Raw genomic sequence first — 23,779 nt, 5'->3', positions numbered from 1 at the left:
CGAGAGGTAGCACGCCGGGGGGGCAGGCAGGTTGGAGCCATGACGTCGGGTGAGGAGGCACGTTATCAGTCGCATACGTGCCCATAAGCTCCAGCTACTTGATCGCAGTGTCTTTGGTACATTTAAGAAAATGGTGAATGCGGCCCGTGATGACTGTTGCGGATGAATCCAGGCGAACCAATGACAGTTTACAACATTTCAGGGATCGTGAGGAACGCCGGCCCTACCCACGGCCGCAACGCAAAGAAACATTCAGGCAGGCTTCCAGTGCACAGGCATATGGCCTTACCATCCGAACATCTTTCAGGACTGTGACTTTGCGCTTTCCCAGGTCACAGATCGTCCTGACCCAGCTGAGGCTCTCCTGCCGCAAGGCTCCTCACCTGCTCACCTTCGCCAGGCTCCTCACCTGCTCACCTGCCACCAGGCTCCTCACCTGCTCACCTGCCGCCAGGCTCTGCTCCTCATCCAGAGATGCCGAGCTCTGGGTCCATCTTAGGACCTTTCAGTCAAACAGCTCACCTGCAAGCTCACCTGCTCCAGGCTCTGTTCCTCCTCCAGAGATGCCGAGCTCTGGGTCCATAGGACCTTTCAGTCAAACAATAATTCGGCCATTTCCGAAAGCAGGCCCGAAATCTTGACTGATAGGCTACACCAGTTAAGCTGGCATTGGAAGAGGAGGACCGGCGAAAAGGAAAAAACATCAAAAATAAACTCTTTGGGGGTGAAATAGGAAAGGTACGGAAGAGTACGGAAGAGGATTAGGGCCACACATTTTAATCTCAGAATTCTGAGAAAAAAGTCAGAATTCTGACTTTAATCTCAGAATTCTGAGAAAAAAGTCAGAATTCTGACTTTTTATCTCAGAATTCTGAGATTAATGTCAGAATTCTGAGATTAATGTCTGAATTCTGACTTTATTCTCAGAATTCTGAGATTAAAGTCAGAATTCTGACTTTTTTCTCAGAATTCTGAGAATAAAGTCAGAACTTAATTTTTTTTTACATGTGTGGCCCTAATCCTCTTCCGTAGTAACATGTTGCCCTGTTCTAAAAAAAAAAAAAAGTTCAGTTTCAGTATTTTGTTTGGTGAATCTATTTTCAAACCCTGTTTAAATACGGCATATCAAATGGAGTAACATTGTTTTTTTGCATTTTGTCTACCTTTTACAACCTACCCCAGTAGGTGTTACAACCTACCCTGGCAGTGGGGTAGGTTGTAACAAAGGTATACATTGTATTTGTCATAATCTCACAAATAAATGTAAATGTAATTCGTTTCTTTCCACCTCAGGCCTACTTACTTATTCAACTGTCCCAATAGTGTAAAGACAGAGTTATAAAATGGACGATTAACACACACAAAAAAGGAGATCCCGAAAATAGATATATAGGCATACAAAAATAACTATTCTATACAGTTTAGTGTTCATTGCAATGTGCACTTAGGCCTATTGGCTTTCTGGGTCGACGCACTTGCACATGACAACTTTTACGCATGCTCAATGTCAACAGCTTTACCCAGATTCAGATGCGAGCCACCTTAAAAAAACAATTATCTCCTAAGCGTATTAACATCACAGGGACTTAAGGATTTAAACTGTCAATAGTATCCGCCCATACTGTAACAAAACCTAAAATACTCCCCGCTAAGCTCCACCTTTTTACCAGGCGTGTTTTTGTTTGGTAATCGTCTATCGTTACTATGTTCTACTTTTACGCTATAGTTTGAGCGTGTGAAATAGCCTACTCCACCCCAATAGACCCCCATCCGCCCCCCTATCGACAGGTATCTGAGGACACAGTATGGGGGCAGCTGTACAAAGGGTTAACAGTAGGGGTGTGACCCTTTCCCGAGCTCTCATCCCTCCTTGTGAGCTGAACTCTCTTCCTTAAGAGACTTCAGAGAGAGCGACAGCCAGGGGATAACCTTACGAGCAGTCTGGCTGACAAGTAGCCGAATTAGAGAGACTTGAACCTATCTTTCCCTTATTATCAACATGAAACCAATTTTGATTTAATAAGGAAAAACACCCTCGTCTCTGTCTACCGCGGTAAGCGAATGTGTGAGTTGTACTGCGTCTCTTAGTGTTGTAGGTGTTAAATGAAAAGCCGACTGTCAATACGGAGTGGTTCTTGCATCATGTGCCATGTGCTTCACATTCGGAGATATCGCTTGTTTCTAATGGGAATAATTGGTCAAGATATACAGTAATAGCGAGGGCTTTTAGGGATTTTTACATTATTTTAAAGATTTGTTTAATAATATAAGGATATTGAACTTTTTTTTTCTTCAGGCCTGAAATACCATCCCCTTTATGGATTATATTGAAACATTCTTGTCCCCACGATTACTCAATAGCAAAGTATGTCATGAATTCAATATTTCAAAAATTATAACCTTTTTTTAACCACTATGTTCTTCTACAATTTCTAAATTATACAAAAATCTATTCTATCTATTCTAAATCGTTAATAGGCCTACACACTGTTTTTTGTTAAAATATTAAAAGCTATGTAGTCCAACATGATATCTACAGAATTGTCGACAGTTGAGACGGTCTTTCTGGTTCTATATCCTGGCTGTGGGCCATGGGAATTTCGGTTGCTAAGGAAAGTTACTCTGACCAACTTGACCCAAGGCCATGATGCAGTAGACCAGCCAAACCAGTGTTTAGACTAATTGATACCCTTTACCACAGAGGCCTATTGTTTTTATATCTCTGGGCCAGCACGCAGAGAGACCAGCCACAGACACATTGTAACAAAATCAGTTCAGGACAGTTCAGGGAAGGGCGTAGGAAAATATGAAATTCCAGTTTCATGTGAATGGAGCAGACACAGACAAGTGTACAGTTTTGTCCCGGGGGTCAGACATGAAAGCTTGAGGGCAGCCTGACAAAGAGGAGTGGCTTGTCTCGGGACCAAGAGGTAGCAGAGGGCAGAAGTACACACTCTTCACGAGTTTCTCCATGCCATGCTTTGTCTTGATTCACTGGAGATCAACAATTCCTATACAAACATTTGGTATTTCCTGCCACAACAGTCCCCAATGTAGATAAAAATTCAACTATTGTGATTGTAATATATATTTTGGACCCCTGATGAATATCTAGAGTCTATCTAAAATCTTTGTTGCATCAATATAGAGTGTTATCTGGTTCTGTTGGTTGTGTTTAGAATATGGCCTGATAAAGTCTGAAAGGAAATTTGTCCAAGCACGGCTTTATCACGCTATGTGGACGGTGCAAGAAAGTTTCCACGCTTCAACGATATTTACTTAACGCTTTACGGTCTGTGTGTCAGTAGTTCCTTGCGGTCAGCATGTGGTGAAGCCTAGATCCTATTAGTTTATGAGACGCTAGCATTATTCTAAGTACATAAAGAGACCCCAGCACGTATCTAAAGGGACAGCAGTTAGTTTGCTGAGTATGAGTGGAAGGAATGCAGCCCTATCGAGGACCAAGTTCACCGTCATGTTTCATGTTCCTTCTCCCCATCCAAGGTTGTGACATCCAAGACCCGTAACCATAGTGATCGGATAACCAGGAAGCAGCATGGAGCTTCAGAAGATGAATGGACACGAGTAAGGTTCCCTTATTACATGTATTTATTAATTCACTATATAAGATAAAAACGCTCAAAGGGAAGAAGCATCATCTAGCCAACGACAAACCGAAACTGATCCGATCTGTTCTTTTTAAACATTATTGGTCACTACCTCACAAACACCCTCTTGTGGCACACTTGAGTCCCAATCTGATACTAAACATTCGTACATCATTCCTCATTTGTGCCCCATTGTGTCCATGTTACTTTAATACTTTGTCTCCTTCCTCTTTATTATGAAAGTGGTTTTGGTATTACAATTTGTTATTATTGTTATTAGTGTTATTATTATGAATATTATAACAATTATTATAAGTAGTAATATTAGCAGTAAGAGGAGCAGTAACAGTTACAGGACCAGTACCAGGAGAAGTAGCAGAAGCAGGAGCATTAACAGGAGCAGCAACAGGAGAAGAAGCAGGAGTAGTAGCAGGAGCAGTAACAATAACTGGAGAAGTAACAGGAGCAGGAGCAGTTACAGGAGCAGGAGCAGGAGCAGTAACAGGAGCAGTTACAGTAACAGGAGCAGGAGCAGTAGCAGGAGCAGTTACAGTAACTGGAGCAGTTACAGGAGCAGTTACAGGAGCAGTAACAGGAGCAGGATCAGTAACAGGAGCAGTTACAGGAGTAGTAACAGGAGCAGGAGCAGTAACAGGAGCAGTCACAGGATCAGTAACAGGAGCAGGATCAGTAACAGGAGCAGTTATAGGAGCAGTAACAGTAACAGAAGCAGGAGCAGGAGCAGGAGCAGTAACAGTAACAGTAACAGGAGCAGTTACAGGAGCAGTAACAGGAGCAGGAGCTGTAACCGAAGCTGGTTGTTTGCTTGCATTGTTGCCTCCACCATCGGTGGAGGCAACAATGCAAGCAAACAACCATATGAATGTGTGTATGAATGGGTGAATGTGAGGCACTAATTTTAAAGCATTATTCTTCATTTTTCAATGCATTATTTATTTTGTTATTATACAGATTTGATGGCCTGGAGTCAGTGGCTGAACATGATGAGTTTTTGCCTAAGAAAGATGGTCTCCCTAAAAAAGAAAACAGATTCACAGACGTAAGTACCAACGCACTGCGGCACACAGCAACAACAAATAACAAACCAAATAAGCCATCCATTAACAATGTAATAATATAATATCAAAATACCATGCCAAATACCAAAGTATATCAGTCAACCCATGTAGCACATGTAGCTGTAGCACAGTGTTCAACAAAATATGTCCAAATATGTTGGATGTGTAATTATGTGCTAATATCGTGTGCTCTGATGTCTTTCTTGTACAGTTTGAAGGGAAGACCTCCTTTGGAATGTCCATCTTCAACCTCAGCAATGCCATCATGGGCAGCGGGATCCTGGGACTGGCTTTTGCCATGTCCAACACTGGAATCGTTCTTTTTATGTAAGTCACTGGCCAAAGACAACATCCTTCGTTTGGCTGGTACATTCTTAAGACATGTGTGTTTGGGTTGTATGCATGTATGTATGTGTGTGTGTGTGTGTGTGTGTGTGTGTGTGTGTGTGTGTGTGTGTGTGTGTGTGTGTGTGTGTGTGTGTGTGTGTGTGTGTGTGTGTGTGTGTGTGTGTGTGGGCGTGTGCGCATACGCAGGACAGGATGTGTTGTATCTCTCTTGTATAATTGGGTGTTAGTAGTACAGACTGATCTGTCAGAGTGTGTGTATGACAGCTCATACACACACCATGCACACACACTGGTTGGCTAAATCAGATTTGAGCGGTTAAATATAGCATGATCACTGGCCCGGTGGCCTGGATCAGCACTTTGTATTGTAGTTGGGGGAGGGGGACAAACGTCATTGTCTAATCTCCATCTGTGTGGCAGCGGAGGGCATCTTCACCACTTGGAGTGAGAGAAAAGTGATTAACTTATGTCATGAATGACCCACGGCTGGGTCTCCCCTTATTGGACAATAACATACTTTGGAGTGGGGATGCAACCCCTAAGCAACGCCAAAGTACGTTATACAATAACATTGTACAATATTCCCCAATGATAGACACCCTGCAATGATTTACATCTGTATCGTTATTATCGACTTATATCAGCTGAAATGTAAACCTTCCTCCCTGGGGATTGAAGAATATTGTCGAGGTGCGTCAACAGTTTTTGTGAATGGTAGATTTGTAGAGAATTCATCTGGAAAGGCTTAAAGGCAGAGGTCTCCCGTTATTGATAAATAATGCACACCCGTGGAATGTCGTTGACCAATCAGAATCGAGTATTGAACAATGTGGTTTTCTAGTAAACTATAGCTATATAGTATCATAAACCATAGGGCAGCATTTTAAAGAGTTTGGAGCCGTAAATGATTGTTTAGCTGTATGTATTCATAATGCACTATATTCACAATACATTGTCCCCCGTTGTGTTTCAGAATTCTGCTGTGCGCCATTGCTGTCCTGTCTGCCTATTCCATCCATCTGCTGCTGAAAAGCGCTGGAGTTGTCGGTAGGTTTAGCAGACGAATGAGCTTTTGCCATTGGAGAATTTGCTGTGTATGGTCTTCAAAACTGTAATCTACCAGCCATACATAACGTGTGTGTTTGTGTGTGTGTGTGTGTGTGTGTGTGTGTGTGTGTGTGTGTGTGTGTGTGTGTGTGTGTGTGTGTGTGTGTGTGTGTGTGTGTGTGTGTGTGTGTGTGTGTGTGTGTGTGTGTTTGTGATGTCAGGAATCCGGGCGTACGAGCAGCTTGGGAACCGAGCATTCGGTCAGCCAGGCAAAGTGGTGGCAGCCTCTATTATCACCGTCCACAACATCGGAGGTGAAGGAACCATTCATCTATCTACCTTCTACTGTTAACTGATCACTACGTCCTTCCTCCTTAGTAAGAATGTCTTCCTAATTCTTTCTCCGTGGACCCTTCTCTTTCAGCCATGTCCAGCTACCTGTTCATTGTGAAGTCTGAGCTGCCGTTGGTCATCCAGGCATTCCTGGGCCAAAAAGGGAACACAGGGTAAGCCCATGCAAATGAGTTACAGGAGTCTGTGTGTGGTGTGTACGTCTGTAGCTCACTGAGTGGCTACTGGCTGGTGTGTGGTGTGTGTGTGTGTGTGTGGTGTGTGTGTATGTAGCTCAATGAGTAGCTAAAGGATAGTGTGTGTGTGTGTGTGTGTGTGTGTGTGTGTGTGTGTGTGTGTGTGTGTGTGTGTGTGTGTGTGTGTGTGTGTGTGTGTTTTGTGTGTGTGTGTGTGTGTGTGTGTGTGTGTGTGTGTGTGTGTGTGTGTGTGTGTGTGTGTGTGTGTGTGTGTGTGTGTGTGTGTGTGTGTGTGTGTGTGTGTGTGTGTGTGTGTGTGATGTGTGGTGTGTACGTATGTAGCTCACTGAGTACCTACAGGCTGGTGTATGTGTGTGTGTGTGTGGTGTGTATGTATCTAGCTACAGGCTGGTGTGTGTGGTGTCTAGGTATGTAGCTACAGACTGGTGTGTGTGTGTGTGGGGGGTGTGTGCTGTGTACGTATGTAGCTCACTGGGTAGCTGGGTGGTGTTACGGGGGCATTGAACCCATGTCCATGTGTTTGTCATCCCAGAGAATGGTTCCTGGAAGGAAACTACCTGATCATGATAGTTAGCGCCACCCTCATTCTCCCTCTATCGCTCATGAGACGCCTCGGTACGTGTTCCATCTCATCTCCTCATTCTTTGGTCTAGCAACAGCATCTTTCAGTTCTGTCATCCGTGTCCATTATTGTATGTTTTAACAATAAGTCGCTGACATTCAAAGGGCCTGGTTATTCGAAGCAGAATCTGTCTTGGCAGATGTTTTGCAAGTTTTGTCCTTTACTGTTGTGCTTGTGGTGTCCAGGTTACCTCGGCTACACAAGTGGCTTCTCTCTCTCCTGCATGGTCTTCTTCCTCATCTCGGTGAGTCTTTACAGACACAACAACATTCTGTTATTGCTACAAATATTGAATTAAATCCTCAATGAGATACACGGTACTCTATACTTAAAGTATCCCTCCTTTCTAGTTATTCCGATTATATATCATATAAATGATAGATCATATAAATTATCCTTGTTTATTTGCTTTGTGTTTTCATATAATTGCATGTATTTTGTGTCTGTGTCTCCTGTTTGTGCTTATCAGGTCATCTACAAGAAGTTCAACATCCCTTGTCCCCTGCCTGGGTATGGTAACAACATGACTGAATCGCTCATTGCTCCTGTTAACCAAACGGGCTTGATGGACGACGACTTCTGTCTGGCCAAGTTCTTCACCTACAACTCCCAGGTCAGGCAATCCCTCCACCACTTTTTCGATTCCCCTTTCAGTTCTGTGTTCTGGGTAACGTCTTATGGGAGAGGCTCCAAGACATCATCCTGGGGAGGTATTTCTAGTCTCAATATCATGTCCAAAAGTGAGATAATGAACACAAATGTCTATATTGTTTTTCGATTCAGTATTTCCTGTTTCAGCCCACATACTATTACTAACGATCAAGCGAAACAGACTTGGGCATTTCAATTTTTTGGGGGGGGGAAAGGTGTATTGTGGCTTTGATCCAACAAGCCACTTGGTCTCGCCTGAAAGCTGTTTGTTTGTTTGTGTTTCCAGACGGCGTACACCATCCCCATCCTGGCCTTTGCTTTTGTCTGTCACCCGGAGGTGCTGCCCATCTACACAGAGCTCAGAGAGTGGGTCAACACACCAACCAGAACAGCACTGCTCACTCTGCTTTGAAAAGATAGAATATCCAGATTTGTAATTACCTTTGCTTATTCTTCTTATTATTTCAGTGCTAACAAGAAGCGGATGCAGAGAGTGGCCAACATCTCCATCCTGGCCATGTTCGTCATGTACCTGCTCACCGCGCTGTTCGGCTACCTCACCTTTTATAGTAAGGCCCTAACGACACTTCTATAAGTCATGCCGTCAAGTCAAAGAATATGCATTACCATTCCTGCCAGATGCATTGCTGCCTAAGAGGAGCTCTGACCCCTGCTGCTCTCTGCCTTGGCGTGTGCAGTGGGCGTGGAGCCGGAGCTCCTACACACCTACAGCCTGGTGGACCCCCTGGACGCGCTCTTCCTGTGCGTGCGTCTGGCCGTGCTGGTGGCCGTCACTCTCACCGTCCCCGTGGTCCTGTTCCCGGTGAGACACACGCACACGCGCGCACACAGACACACACACACACATCGACAAATCCAGAACCTCACGTCAGCCGAGTGACCCAAAATAGGTCTCATGACTTTAGGTTGCACGTGTGTCTGAGTCTCGTGGGATCAGTGAGGTGGTTAACAGATATGTGGTCTGTGTGGTCAATGAATGTTCTCCTCTCCCATCCCCCCAACTAATGAGGATCATTTGAAACAGTAAATGGTTTGCACGTTGTTTGTTTCTATTTGTGTGTCTGACCGTGTTTGGCCCCCCCCCCGCTCCTCCCTCCATTAACCCCCTAGTGCAAGGACAGCGTCCTGCAGCATCGACCAGGGAAAACGGAACGATGTACATTTCATAACGAACCGCATATTCATTGCATCCTTCAGATCCGCAGGGCGATCATCCAGATCGTCTGCCCGGACAAGCCCTTCCACTGGGCGCGGCACATCGCCATCGCCGTGGTGCTGCTGGTCATCGTCAACCTGCTGGTCATCCTGGTGCCCTCCATACGCGACATCTTCGGCCTCATCGGTACGCCATCACCTAGTTGAAGTGGTCGACGTGGTTACATTGCCCCTCCGTTAGGCCTGCAGGCCTGAACCTGAGTCTCTGAGAACTCTAAAGCAAAAGGTCACGTCTCAAGACAGCCAATCGAGGGGCCCGCCTGAGTCCCATGTGACTAGAGGGGTATTCCAGCCTCAGAGCCGTGGGGTAGCCACACTCCTCCACAGAGACATTGTTGGGGCGATATTTCTACTCATTATGCAAAATACAAACCACACTGCAGCCCCACTGACACCCAATGAAACTGGATATGACTCACTCTACAAAATGATCCCAACGGTTAATGCATTCAAATCGTACAAAATACTTACATACAGTTGAAACTGACTTTCACTCTGATATGTCTACATTACTGGAATCCATTAGTGGAAAAATTAGGGGTCAACTTTATAAATAAAAGTGCCTACAAAATGACTGTAGACTGAAGTCAGCCAAAGAAAATCTTGGTTGACTGAAATTTGAAGAACTCAATCCATCGGTTGAAAATTTTAATAAAATATGATTACATTATCTCTAGATTCACTTAACCTGCCACAGTGCACTCTATTCTATCTGTTATCCTAAATATCCCGTCAGTGATATTGACGAGCCACAGAGCGTCTTTTAACACAAACGTCAAAAAAGAGCCTAACAGACAACAAAAAATATATACTTTTTTGTCTTCTTTTTACTAAATGCTGCCACACTACCGACTTATTTGTCATCGAGTTGGGCGAGTTAAAAATTGTGAAAACATTCCTATAGTCTATCGAACCATACGATTATTATAACAGCAACTACAGAGCCCGATATTATTTGTTTTTGTGATTAATGTTTTTTCTAACACAATAATCGACCAACTGACCAGAACTTGACAGCGCTACTACAAAAAAACAAGAAAACAAGTACTAGTTTAGATCTGGACCGTGTTCTCTATTCGAGTTCTGTGTGATTTCTTGCACCGCTGCCCTCCATCAGCTCTCATGTTGCGCTTCTCTTTTTTTAATTCCACCCCCTCTACCTCCTCCTCCTCCTCCTCCACCTCCTCCTCCAGGAGCCACCTCGGCCCCCAGCCTCATCTTCATCCTGCCGGGGATCTTCTACATCCGGATAATTCCTGAAGAGCAGGAGCCTTTGCTGTCCTGGAAAAAGATTCTGGTACAGCCCGTCCCCCCTTCATCCCCGTAGTGCCCACTAGGACCACATGATCACTGCTCTCTTGGGACCCCGTAGAAATGATCCAGCTGTCTCATTTTTACAAAACACTGCTTGCACAAAGACAGAAAGGATTAAAATCCTCAGGCAGCTAATCAGGGAACACCCATTAAATGTTTGCATTTGCGTTTATATCAACAAACTGTGCTGCATTTTCAAATGCTTAGCTTCAAACTGCGTTGACTCTCAGCATCTCTCCCTGCTGCTGCGTCTGCTGCTGGAAGCACCTTTACCATCGACTCACTCTCTGCTCTCCTTCTGTCAGGCGGCGTGCTTTGCTGCGCTGGGATTCATCCTCATGATAATGAGCCTGACCTTCATCATCACTGACTGGGTGTCTGGAGTCGTCCACAGCGGAGGTGGTCACTAGTTACTCGCCGACTCGGACAAAACAAGTACTTCAATACCGAATGGCGACCAAAGCTGCCCCGGTCCCCCGCCCATCCACCTTCCCATAACGGACCCCCAACCTTCCCCCCTCCCCCACCCTCCGTCTGCCCTGTTTTCTTATCATGGGGAAACCCAGTGGGTTTCCCCCACATCCTCTTACCTACCACGCAAAGGCATTGACGCTTGGTGGGGGGGGAGAGCACACACATTGAGAGAGAACACACATATCATAACTATCTTAACACTGCAGTTTGGCATTTAACTCGTTGGTTGACACTGTCGAAACGCAACAGAGTCTGGCAAACCCCTATAGAGATGGCCTTGGTTCCTCTGGGGTGAATCAGGGGTGAGGGTGTAGAAGCAATGAAATGGAACTGCCAAAGATGGTACAGATTGTGTGTATAGATTGGAATATACCAGCCACTGCCATAATTAAAACTTGTGCTACTTGATATGGCCGCCACCTTCGACCTCTAGATGGAGCTCCAGTTGGAGCTGTTTTTGGAGTATCCGACTCATCTTGTGGCATGTTGCAATCATTTCATTCCCTCCCCCAACAAAAAGGCCAAATAACTGTCATTATCTGAATCAGATAACAACACCGTGACTAGCAATGACGGGTGATGAGTGGCAACACATTTTTCTACTCATAACCCTTTTTCTACATATGTTTCTACATATAAACATTCCCTCCATTTTTTATCATCGTTAACTGTTGTCCAACAAGTGTATCACGATTGTTAACACTGTGGTTAATGCGTCACAAGGATTAGCCTGGCTAATCTAGCAGCTTGTGGTTAGACAGGCTCTGTATGTGTGCACAGTGCACAATCACACACTAAACATTTCCTGTCAGTGTAAAGGCTCGATCAGCATGTCGTCTCCTCTTTTAACAGTCAAGAGAAACCCTCTCAAAGCTGATTGTATTGAACCTGTATCATGTCAGTGTTGGTAATGTTGATAACCACAACTGAAACATTCATATTTATTTGTCTCACAGTTCAGAAGAAGTAAATAGAAAAAGGCTGCTAAAGCTAAACTGTGTTTTTATCCATTTGAGTAAAAAAACCTACAATGCATTGCAAACCAAAACCAAAAAATGAGCCATTTTGTGTCAGGTTGGGGTAGCCCGACTGAATGGGTTTTAATAAAAGAAAACCATGTGTACCTTATGTCAAATGATATAATGTCCAGGGAGAGCCATCAGAATAAAAGTGCTTTCAATGGACCGTAAAAACAATGTTCCACTAACCCTCCCAAGGAATTGATCAATTTGTAATCTATGGACCTTAATCAATCGTGTTGGTGGTGTCTTTAATGTATTTGGTTTTTGTTGTTTACTTGTTTCTTTTTAAATTAATTTGAATTATGCGATCTGTAAGTCAATAAAATGTATTATATATTATCTGGGAATGTTTTCAAATTCTTGGGTCACCACATTTCATGGAAATTCATCAGAAAAGTAAGGCTATTTATACATATATGTGTATGTATATATATGTATATAGTACATGCATGTATACATATAAATAAATGAATATAAATAAACATATATATATAGATATAGGTAAATAGATATATTGAGAGACAACAATTGATGTTGTTCAAGTCCTGCTCATAAAAAGCAGAAACTGTTGAACTGTCAGAGCAGCACTTTAAAAGTGGAAGTATCAGGCTAATTTGGGTTCAGCCCATGAGACACAGAGAGAGAGAGAGGGAGAGAGAGAGAGAGAGAGAGAGAGAGAGAGAGAGAGAGAGAGAGAGAGAGACCGAGCGAGCGAGAGATAGAGACAGAGAAAAGAAACGGGTTGAAAAATGCGGTCGTCCATTTCCTGTTCTTGTCTGCCGTGTGCACACACACACAGAAAAACTCCCTGGCTCGCAACAGCTTCTTAGTTACTGCGAGGCCGAGGTGTAGAGAGCGACAGAGAGAGGAGGGAAGGTCTCTGCCCTGCGCCACAGCACCATCATGACCCGGGGATCCAGGAGCGCTAGGGAGGGCACCCACAGCTCCCTGCTGACCCTGGAGGAGAACGGGAAGATGGAGGAACTCCTGGGAAGAAGGTGTACGGTAAGTTGTCACTGAGGGACGGAAGGGTGGGTGGGCGGGGGGGGGCGGGTTGTATGTTAACCACAGTGTTTGGTGCGCTCCTCTGTGTGTCTTTAGTATTGGCCCTACTCAAGACTATGAGCATTGAGTAAGGCATGTTGAGTCTTACAGGTTATTCAGCTTGTGGCTGCAGGCCAGGAGGCCTTGCTCTGTTCAAATGAACTACCAAAGGTCGCATTAGATCTTACTCGTGGGCCTTTTTGGGTTCCTTATGTGAATTGCATTGACACGTTAGGCTGCAAACTGTGTGATGTCATTAGATGAGAATAGCAAGCTGCCGCAAGAGGAAGCTGCAGTTGAGCAGTTTCCTCCTCCTCTGGTGTCAGAGTTAGAGGTGAAGTGCCCTCTTTAGTTTCTAATTAGTTGAAGTGAGTTCAGTCTTCAGCTTGTTGAAGGAAACCAAGCCAAGTTGGTTCAGGCTGGCCTGAAAATGTAGTTTCTATACCCCTACTTTGTTTCATGACTATATGAGTGACTTATATGTGCATTACGTGAACACCAATCTTCCTCATGGAAGTAGTCACTTCACATATTTTCAATGTTTGTGTGTTTGTGTGTGTGGTTAGATGCTTGCCTCTGTGTGTGTGTGTGTGTGTGTGTGTTTGAGGGTATGTTTGCATCTGTGCGTGTATGCCTTTGCGAGTGTATATTTACATGTGTATGTGTATGTATTTATGTGTGTGTTTGTGTGTGTGTGTGTGTGCGTGTGCGTGTGTGTGTGTGTGTGTGTGTGCGTGTGTGTGCGTGCGTGTGTGTGTAGGCTATGGCCACCGCGGTGGTCCAGCTGTACATGGCCCTGCCTCACAGCCCGTCGGTGTGGACCCTGCAGCACACGGGGGTGGTCCGCTTCGTGAAGGACAACCCCAGAGGTCCTACTTCATACGCGTGTTCGACCTGAAGGTAAACACAGCCAGAGGAACACAGTAGCTACTGGGACTGGGACTGGTTCGTCCACCTTGTGTGTGGCCAGGGCCTAATCACTGGCTCCAGGGACGACTACTGAACGCATAACCCTGTCTGATGTCATCGTTTCAGGCTGGAGTTCAGTTCTGGGAGCAGGAGCTCTACTCGCAGTTTGTTTACAGCTGTCCTCGGCCGTACTTCCACACATTCCCAGCTGATGTAGGACCTATCTTGACTCTTGGCGTTTTCATAATGCACATGATTCAGATGATTCACTTATTCATAACACACTCTATGCCCCCCCCCCCCCCATGCTGCTGTATTATTCGAATGCAACACAGGATTGCCAAGTGGGGCTCAGCTTTGCCAGTACGCAAGAAGCGGAAATCTTCCAACGTGTCGTAGAGGACAAGATTAACCAAAGAAATAACCGTCGAGGTCGGTCAAGTAAATATTTGCAACATTTAAATAATTGCCTTCTCTTTGTCGTACCTAATGCCTGATTTGTCTATGCAAAATACATGCATCTCAAAGGCACATCTCCACAGCCATAACATACCCTTATGTTTTGATTGAAGACTAATGACTAATATTGACTGAAAGGCTATTGACATTAATCATGTACCTGTCTTCATGGCAATGACAGAAAAGACACAACAACCTCAGTCTTCCAATGGTGAGATAAACAGTGTCATTGGATGCCATAGTTCCATTTCCAAATCAACATCCTTCAATATCTAACATCCGTCTTTTTTTCTATAACTCGCAACAGGCCGAAGTTTGCCTCCACCACCGACAAACAAAGGTAATCCCCCCCCCCCCCACCTCCTATATGCATGGTTTTATTAGCACTGCTAACCCTCAACGCTAGGATCTGACTTATGTTCACTGAACAAAAGGTTTTTCCATGGCTACGGTAGACATCCAAAACCAGGACGTTCAGTCCTCTCACTTCCGCTCCATGGCCGGGCCGGTCGCCTCCTTCTCCACCAGCAAGAAAGGGAAGAAGGAGAAGAAAGGAAAAAACAAGGGCTCCAAACTCACCAAGCGCGACATAGGAGCGCCTAGCGGCTTCACGTGAGCAGCAATAGGCCAGAATAATACTCTGTATTTAACTGAGGAGATTCAAGTTTGAACTGGATAGATCAAAAACCTTTGTGCTGTGTGTGTCTCTCTTTCTCTCTCTCTCTCTCTCTCTCTCTCTCTCTCTCTCTCTCTCGTTCTCTCTCTCTCTCTCTCTTACTATCTCTCTCACTCTCTCTCTCTCTCTCTCTCGTTCTCTCTCTCTCTCTCTCTTACTATCTCTCTCACTCTCTCTCTCTCTCTCTCTCTCACTCTCTCTCTCTCTCGCTCTCTCTCTCTCTCACTCTCTCCGCCTCTCTGTCCCTGTACAGCCATGTGAGCCACGTGGGCTGGGACCCCAACACCATGGACCCGGACCTGGTGAAGCTGCTGGCCAGCGCGGGGATCGGCGAGGCGGAGATGAAGGACGAGGAGACCTCCGAGCTCATCTTCAACATCATCCAGCAGTCGGGGGGCATGGAGGCCGTGAAGATGGAGGTCAACAGAGGTCAGACCCATGAGCCTCCTAGGTCGGCGTTCTCAGCCCCTTTAATGCATTGTTTAATGTCTTCTGAATTTCTCTGTTTCTTTTTATGTTTTCAGCCGGCCCCCCTCCCCCTCCCCAACATGGCCGTCAGGGCCCTCTCCCGCCTCCGCCGGGCTCCTCCCCCTCCTCTTCTTTCCCGACCCGGCCGCCCACGCGCCGCTCTGGCCCCCTGCCCCCCGTCCCGGGCCAATCCCCCCAGCGCGGGGGGGGCCCCCCACCGCCGCCCCCTCCTCACGGGGGTCCAGCGCCTCCTCACGGGGGTCCAGCGCCTCCTCACGGGGGTCCACCGCCTCCACCGCCGCCCACCAGCCGGGGCGGCGGTGGAGGCGGTCACCCACCACCGCCCCCTCCCCAGTTCAGGTCCCCCGCGTACCCCCCGCCCCCCTCCAAGCTCGACGCCCCGCACCAGCAGCATTTCCCGCCGCCGCCTCCCCATATGTCGTCCCATGGCCCCGCCCCTCCACCTCCTCCTCCTCCTGCTCACTCGTTCGCGGGACCCCCCCCCCCCCCCCTCGCCCCGGCAGCCGCTCATCTCGGTGGCCCACCTCCCCCGCCCCCACCACCGGCAGCAAAGCCTCTGCAGGACGACCAAGACTTCCACGCCCCCCCTCCGCCCTTCCCTGGGGGTCCAGCGGCCAGGCTAGGTGGAGGAGGAGGAGGAGGAGGAGGAGGAGGAGGAGGAGGAGGAGGAGGAGGACACGAGCCTGAGGTCACGGACGGACGTGACTCCCTGCTCAGCCAGATCCGTCTGGGGAGGAAGCTGAAGAATGTAAACAAACCAGTCTTTACCTATGTAATGATGACCAATATCTAATTTCCTTGTTGTGAGTCACATGCTGGTGACTGGGAGTCACCAGCATGGGGGCTGACTGCTCACACAATGCAAGTGCCTGCAGGCGCCCTGGGACAGGATCGGACTTAAAGGTATTCTCGAACGTTGTTTGCGTTGCAGGTGACGGAGTACCCTGAGACCGCTACGCCCGCATCGGCGGGTGAAGGGGAGGGCATCGTGGGAGCGCTGATGATGGTCATGCAGAAGAGGAGGAAAAACCATTCACTCCTCTGGTAAATATTATATAAGGCAACACCTGATTCCTGTGATCCTGGTTACTTGTGAAGCTCACGCTCCGTGTGTGTGTTGTGTGTGCGCGTGTGTGTTTGTGCCTTGTTTTTGCAGATGAGGATGATGGAGACTGTGCCGATGATGACGATGACGACGATGATTGGGACGATTGAGGAGGGTTGTGTTTAGGGTTTCTTTGTGTGTGTGTGTGTGTGTGTGTGTGTGTGTGTGTGTGTGTGTGTGTGTGTGTGTGTGTGTGTGTGTGAGTTTGCGTCAACGTGGTCCACCGATTTCTTTTTTTCAGGTTTGTCATATCTCCCTTGTTTGTGCGTTGAAACATTGAGAGTGAAGTAAATCTCAGATTAAACAGGGTGGGTGTCCCATATAAACAAACCGTTGAATGAATAATATCACAAGCCTGAATGCCATTTCAAAAATAAAGGAAATATTTTGAACATTGTCGGTGCCTGCTTTATGTTACTCAAATTGTAGCTGATGGTGGCCGGTTATGAGAATGTATCTAGACGAGCCATCGCTCATACCATTCAGTTAAATCATTTCAACATTCAGTATGTGACAGATCTATGACAATTTATGTTAGGTCTAAGCCAGTATCATTCCCATTTCCTTAAATTTTCATACAAATGTCCTATACTGTAAATATCATCATATCATCTCATACATATATATGTGCAAAAAAGACCTCATTCCCTCTAAAACCACCACCGTCAAAGTGCATAACTGGAAAAACACTGTACGCTATACAAGTCTACAACAAACATGCGCAGGGCACCAGGAAACTAGACAGTCAAAGTCACTACACATGTCCACATTAAACTGCAACTGGACCCATCACAAGCAGTACACCCAAGGGACAGCGATATTCAACAATGCAAAACACAACCGCGGAACAACATCATCATAAACAACGACAACAACTACATCATCAACAACAACAACCACAGACAGTAGGACTTTCAACCGGCGAAGAGGAACACAAGCATGCAACGTCGTTTTCAATGATAACCTCACATTACGCCTTCTCAATAAAATTACCGTCCAAACGGTTAACATCAATATATATATTCACAACTAATATATTACATTTCTTTATATTTTCTCATGACACGAGATCCCCACCTGTCCCACGTTGAGGGGATGTGGTCGGCTGGTCGGTCGGGGGGGGGGGGGGTCAGGGGGTCGGGGGGGAGCATGACACTGTAACAATGGAAGTTGGTCTCCAGCGTCCCGGCCGCCGGTGTCTAGCCCAGGCCCTTCTCCTGGCTCTCTGTGTGCCTGCGGCTGGTGTCTAGCCCAGGCCCTTCTCCTGGCTCTCTGTGTGCCTGCGGCTGGTGCGTTTGCGGGTCTGCTGCCGCCGCGGCGGCTGCTGCTGCTGCTGCTGCTTTGAGCTCATCTGTTCCCAGTAGGACTGGCAGTACTGGTGGATCAGTCTGATCTCCGGTGGGAACGGCGTGGGTGCGGCGGGGGCGGACGGGGGTGCGTGCGGGGTGGGCGGCGTGGGGCGGGATTTTGGGCGGAGCGTGGGGCTCCTTGTCGGGTGTCGCGGGAGGTCAGCGCCAGCACGATGTCCCGGTCCAGGATGCGCAAGGCGATGCGCGTCACCGTGTGCTTGAAGTTGTTCTCCGTGGCCAGGCAGTGGTACTGCCCGGCGTCCGACTGGTTCAGCGCCCTTCAGGAGGATGCCGTTGTTGGTTTTGAGAAACTCCGCCGGCCCGACTGAGCTGCAGGGTGGAGTAAACAAATGAGTCACACATAATGTGGATGAGGGGGAGGAGGAGGGGGGGGGGGGGGAGGGGGGGGGGAGGAGGAGGAGGAGAGGGGGGAGGAGAATGAGGAGGAGGAGGAGGGGTGGAGGGGGGGGAGGGGGGGGAGGAGGAGGAGGGGGAGGAGGAGGAGGAGAGGGGAGGAATGAGGAGGAGGAGGAGGAGAGAGAAGAAAGGGAGAAGGGGGAGGAGGAAGAGCAGGAGGATGACTGACCACTTTCCTCCTCCCTTCTCGGAGGAAGAGCCATTTGACGGAGGCCTGTGGAGGAGCGTGGCTCACACTCCAGGAATGTACTAGCTGCCCTCAACTCAAACTGCACCATCTCTTTCTGCCGGTTCTCTACACATCATAGCAGAAGAGATGGAGCGAATGTGAACACATATGACTAATTAATTAATATTAGATAATAATATTATTATATTTTGTTATGAATCAGTAATAGATCTCAGGGGCCAATAAACCTGTACGAATATTAACTCAAATGATTGAGTCACCCTTGGCATTGAAACCTCGACACTGTCGCAGCGGATCACCGTGCTTGACGTCCTGCCTTCGGCTTCGCCGTTCAGAAAACGCAAAGCAACACATCATCAGCGATCACACAATCTCCCCCTGCTGGTAGGACACGTGAATAGCATGCATTTCCATTGAGAGTTTAAAATTCTGTTTGTGTTTCTGTTTGCATTATAAAAGCCCTCTGATCACATGCAATGTTTCAAAAGGTAATCTGTAACAATTGCAATCTTTTGATTAAGACCCAATGAGTGTTGCGTGCGTAGCGGGCAATGTGTGTGTGCGTGTGCGTGCGTGTGTGGCACCCTGACCCTCTTGGTGGATGGGGGTGAAGGCAGAGCAGGTCTCCCCGTCCCAGGCGCAGTAGTAGGGGTCCCGGGCCAGGCAGCAGTCGGCCGTGCAGGCCCGGCCGTACAACCCGCCAGCGGTTGCAGGGATACCTGGGTCAGGCCCTGGCGTCAGGGACACGTCACAGGCTGTTGCTGTGGCGACGCAAACCAACCAGGAACCCAAGCATTAGGCCACGGGAGGACGAACGCAGAAGAATACGGTACAAGTTCACCAAAATGCAGATCTAATTTGACAGATTCATGTTATGGAAAACAAGGGTGTGTCTCCATTACTGTCTTTTGGAAGATATTTTCATTGTCTTCACGGCCGCCTGTTCTGTAAAACAAATTAACACGTCATTTTAATGTTGCCTAACGTCAAATCAAAAGCTGCTGTTCGTTTGACGACTTATAAGTACGTACCCTGAACCCCTCGACTGCCTGCCAGAGTCAAGTCTACCTCCAGGTTAGGGGGTCTTTAGGCAGAACTATTAACTTTTTGGAACAGTGCCCATTGATCGTCAGAGCTAAAAAAGGGAGAATATATTCAGCACAAAACACAAATAAAAAACACACCATTACAACGCTTTTTTTTTCTCATACTGCATTGTTGCCAAATTTCCCACTTCTGCCCTTTTATACCCTATACATCAAGTAACTGAACTAAACTTTAATGTAACTGAACTCCAAGCTATAACTCAACCTGTCCCCAGATAACAGCACCTCATCGCGGCCATCTACGGCAATCTACCTGGTCCACTACCATGACGGATGTACCGGTAGTCTACACCGCATCCTCCATCCACGTAGGGGGCTGACGATGGATAGGATATGACCAGCGCTTGAAACATGAGGGGGTGGGGCTCGCATGAAGTTCACCCGCCTCGTCAGAGAAGTCCTTGGATGAGTCAATGCAGGCGTAAAAGTACCCCTGGACACTAGGAAAAATAAATTATAAAAGTGAAATTTCTATATTTTAATGTTTTTTCTTCCGTTCACTTAAATTCACTATTCATTTTATTAGAATGTGAGCGGGTCAGGGAAAATCCTTAAAGTCGTATCTGATTGTGCATTATACATTGGTAGATAGAATCAAACCTACAGTGCCAGGCCGGGGTGTATGGTATCTTTCGGTATATTCTGGCCATTGATAGTTATGACCCGTGGTTTTGTGAGCAAAAGGTCAGTTGAAGAGCGTTGCGGATGTCAGCCGACTGGAGTACACACAGACTGCTGAGCCCTTGAACACAGAGCTAGAACACACACACACCTCCGACACACACATACGTATGCACACACACACACAACACACCCGACAAACCCCACACAGAATTGTTATTAGTGTGGGGATTACTGGGACATGCCTACTGAAATATAAATAGGTACAGCAATACTCAGAGGCCCGAGTCTATTCTTGTCCAGTATTCTCTTCCTCATCCCACACTAGAGAGACTGAAGGCAAAGTGTGCCATAGATAGACCACATAAATCCTCCTTAGCGACTCACCCAGCGGTGGTGAACAGAGCGTACACCACTGGGTTCTTCTCATCCTGCGTTGGCTGAATGAACACATCCCCTGGAAGAGGGATGACAGAGAGATCCATCACTTAGTGGCAGCACTCCCGTCGGGGAATGCGGTTCGGATTCCATTGAAGGCCTGTTTCGTGGGAGCCGGTGTAATTCATTAAGCGTCTTACTGAGTTCATCAAAGGCCGTCTCCACCCCGTCCTCCCCCAGCACCGAGCATATGAGGCGGGCCTTCAGGAACGTGGTCCAGCGGTTCACCAGAGACTTCTGCCCCCCCTCGTCGTTCTAGGAAGAGATAGTCTGGTGGTTAGGGGGTATCTTAGGCTGCTAAATGATTAAGTAGGGACTCGGTAGCGATGGGACCGCTTCTGCACAAATCACCTTTAAAACACCACACCGTTGACATGATATCGTTAGCCTCATAGCATAATTGCCTGAGTGTATTTTAAGGTTCATCTGAATTGAGCGTCAAAAATGCCTCAGTGGAAACAGATTGACTAGGCAGATAGTGATCATGGAATGTAAAAAACACTCTGATTGGCTTAGGATATAGCCACTGAATCAGTAGCGTTGTAGAGTAGAGTTTAGGTTAGATATCACAATTTGGCCAAAATATGACTTAGCCGATTATGCTATGGAGGCTAACGATATGTTCTTTGATTCAAAGCGTTGTAAAGGGAGCACATCCTGCGTGTTGGTTGGACTCACAGACACACTCTCCACGCGGGCCAGGACGCTGGGGCTCGCCCCGCTCACTGAGTCCAGGCTCTTCTCACGGAAGAAGAAGTACAGCTTGTTGTCATTCCGCTCTGCGCCTGTCTGGGATCTGCTGGATCTCAGGAACACCGGCTCTGTGGTGGTGGGGGGGAGATGTGACGATAGGCATGCTCAACCAGTTGAGTCACACGTTACTTAGAGGACATACCAGTCTGGGATGAAGCCATTGTAACGGTCCTCTACTGGCTTAGGGACATAGGTTACTGATATAATGGTTCGTTTTTTGGAATCTTTTTTTAATTTGTATTTTATGAGTTTATTGGTTAGTTGACTGTTTGCAACCAAATCGCCCCCTCGGGACAAAAAGACTATCCTATCCATCAATAGCAATATAGCTCTTTAATCTTTGGAATAAGTCGCGTCAGTACGGAGTGGTGGGACAGAAAACTGTGAATCGCCCAAACACGTAGTTAAACAAAGGTCTTGACTGAAGTGCTACCGCTATTAACCTTCATGGCAGGCGCGCGCTAAATCCTCTAAGGCAGAATCGAGCAGTTAGCGTGGGCCTTTATTAATAATTCACAATTAATTATTTATTAATGCTTTTGAAAAATAATATTGGCAACGGATGTTTTGGGTGATGGCGCAGGAGAGAGGTTACAATGGTTTGATTACCAGAGCAGTACTTGCTCCTTTAAAGCATGTACCACCCCCCCTCTAAAGTCTCACCGTTGAGCCACCCGAGGAGTCATATTGCTCCCGTCCTGATTGCTGTCCGGCCCCCACTGGTTCTGAAACAGAGCAGCATCCGTGCTCATGAAGTCGATGTGGACCCCTGCGTAGAGATTGCCGTCTGCAGGTGACACAGCGAGCACAACGACAAAAGGCAAAGGTTAGGGTGGGAATGGAACCGACAACCCACCCCGCTGACCCGCTGAACCCGTGCAGACGCTTCAATGCACTGCGTCGGTCTTACCGATCAGAACGGCAATGTTCTCCTGGTTCGGATCGTAGGAACATTTCCCCTTCCCTGAATCCGCATACCCGGGGACCAGTCTGAACAGGTAGTCCTGCAGGAACAGATTAGCCACAGAGAGGACGTGTAAAAATAGGCGGCTGCGAACGCTCACCAGGGAACTTCGGGGAAGGTAGTAAACAAGCCGTGGACCAGATTGAGGCCAGTTAAAAGTGAAGGGGGACAGAGCCGGCCACAGCCCTCTTCCACTCATTTACATTCAAGTTTTCTCTTTGTTTCTTTCTTTGGTTTTTGTTTCAGAACGGGTGTTCACCTCCGCCCTCCATCCCCGGTTGATGAAGGTGCAGATGGGCTGGTAGGCCCCCGTGCCACAGGTGTAGAGGTGGGTGCGGTTCCCGGCTCTATTAACCGCACAAAGTTGGCACATTCACACCTGCAACAAAGGGACGGACGGATTGATTCAAACACCACAGGGGGCTACGTGCTCTTTTCCTTCCTCCGCACGGCGCACACACACACACACACAGATTCCCATCATGAAAAGGCAGGGGGTGGAAAAAACAAACAACAGAACTGATCAGACCTGTCTTCCCTTTCCTGTCATCCTGACATTCTCCCTTTCTTGTTCGCAAGACCCGCCAGTGGATCTGCGTTTGAGGAAAGCACAGCTGCAGTTAAACCCGAGCACAGACTTCACAACCGTCCCTCTTGCGGACCATGGCGGCCAGGGAAAACCAGAACTATGGGAACAAGCGGAGACACAGCAGCACTGGGAGGCAGTGCCACAGCAGCCAAGCAGGAGCGGACTTACTATGAGGGGCTCCTTGTTGAACGTTCTGCATGTCCAGGGCCACCAGGTACTCCCGGCTGCCCAGGTAGCAGCCGCCCTGGTCCTGGTCCATCAGATGATTCGGTAGTCTCTGGGTGTTGAAGGCGAAGCTGAAGGGCCGGGCCGCAGCGCGTGTCCAGCAGCTCTGTGGCGAGGGAGCCGACAAACACACACGGTCGGGTTTGTTCACAAGGTCTTAACCGTCTCTGAGGTCGGCGGGAACACACACCAGTTAGCAGCCTTTTAAATCTGTATGTAATCCAGAATGCCAGCGAGCGGGCAGAGGTTATTATTTCTCTCCCCCCCACCCCCCCCCCGGGTGAATTAAGCCACGCTCGCTGGACAAAAACTCACTTCCAGTCAGAATGTGTGTCAGCGATTAACTATATAACTCCAACTTAGTACATTTAGAGAAGAAAAAGATTAGCTTTTAAGGATGTTAATATTTCATGGGTCTCTGGGGCTGTATGATTGAGTTTAAGGCACTTAATGCTCGCCCCCCCTCCCCCCCCCCCCCCGGCCCCAGAGCACCCCA

At 47.4% G+C, this 23,779-nt stretch overlaps 2 protein-coding genes, 1 long non-coding RNA gene and 1 pseudogene across 4 annotated transcripts; 3 read left to right on the top strand and 1 right to left on the bottom strand.

The window, feature by feature from the left end:
* The first annotated feature begins 1,739 nt into the window (after positions 1–1,739).
* Positions 1,740–12,285, top strand: LOC130381451 (sodium-coupled neutral amino acid transporter 3-like). 2 transcript variants are annotated; one of them, XM_056589080.1, is made up of 16 exons: positions 1,740–2,053; positions 3,505–3,585; positions 4,581–4,668; positions 4,899–5,014; positions 6,009–6,082; positions 6,304–6,396; positions 6,507–6,588; positions 7,163–7,245; positions 7,438–7,496; positions 7,722–7,865; positions 8,190–8,269; positions 8,372–8,472; positions 8,602–8,726; positions 9,122–9,266; positions 10,333–10,436; positions 10,759–12,285. In XM_056589080.1, exons 2-16 carry the CDS (start codon positions 3,557–3,559, stop codon positions 10,861–10,863), a joined length of 1,428 nt encoding a protein of 475 aa, XP_056445055.1. In that variant the 5' UTR covers positions 1,740–2,053; positions 3,505–3,556; the 3' UTR covers positions 10,864–12,285. The 2 variants fall into 2 exon arrangements, with proteins under 2 accessions (XP_056445055.1, XP_056445056.1); XM_056589081.1 differs by having other exon boundaries at positions 1,740–2,065.
* A 398-nt stretch (positions 12,286–12,683) lies between these two features.
* LOC130391612 (actin nucleation-promoting factor WAS-like) lies at positions 12,684–16,149 on the top strand. Its single transcript, XM_056602213.1, is given in 11 exon segments — positions 12,684–12,954; positions 13,754–13,853; positions 13,856–13,893; positions 14,029–14,115; positions 14,238–14,334; positions 14,543–14,572; positions 14,669–14,701; positions 14,796–14,973; positions 15,291–15,466; positions 15,562–15,902; positions 16,030–16,149. Coding segments are annotated over 11 exon segments (1,302 nt in total). The 5' UTR covers positions 12,684–12,852.
* Positions 16,150–16,202: 53 nt separating this feature from the next.
* On the top strand, positions 16,203–17,470 carry LOC130390928 (uncharacterized). Its single transcript, XR_008896837.1, has 3 exons — positions 16,203–16,274; positions 16,458–16,570; positions 16,683–17,470. It is a non-coding gene; the product is annotated as an uncharacterized LOC130390928 (long non-coding RNA).
* A 324-nt stretch (positions 17,471–17,794) lies between these two features.
* LOC130390711 (semaphorin-3F-like) overlaps positions 17,795–23,779 on the bottom strand; it is a 13,690-nt pseudogene continuing 7,705 nt past the window's right edge.

The sequence above is a fragment of the Gadus chalcogrammus genome, chromosome 1 (assembly GCF_026213295.1).
Source record: "Gadus chalcogrammus isolate NIFS_2021 chromosome 1, NIFS_Gcha_1.0, whole genome shotgun sequence".
NCBI lineage: Eukaryota > Metazoa > Chordata > Actinopteri > Gadiformes > Gadidae > Gadus > Gadus chalcogrammus.
This window is presented reverse-complemented; position numbering and strand designations above follow the sequence as displayed.

What these genes read in the sequence shown, in the direction of transcription:
- LOC130381451 (XM_056589080.1), top strand. Translation starts at nt 3,557, where the DNA reads ATGGAGCTTCAGAAGATGAATGGACACGA. An exon ending in ATCGCTCATGAGACGCCTCG is followed by an intron (nt 7,246 to 7,437) that starts GTACGTGTTCCA and finishes TGTGGTGTCCAG; the next exon opens with GTTACCTCGGCTACACAAGT. An exon ending in ATCTACACAGAGCTCAGAGA is followed by an intron (nt 8,270 to 8,371) that starts GTGGGTCAACAC and finishes TTATTATTTCAG; the next exon opens with TGCTAACAAGAAGCGGATGC.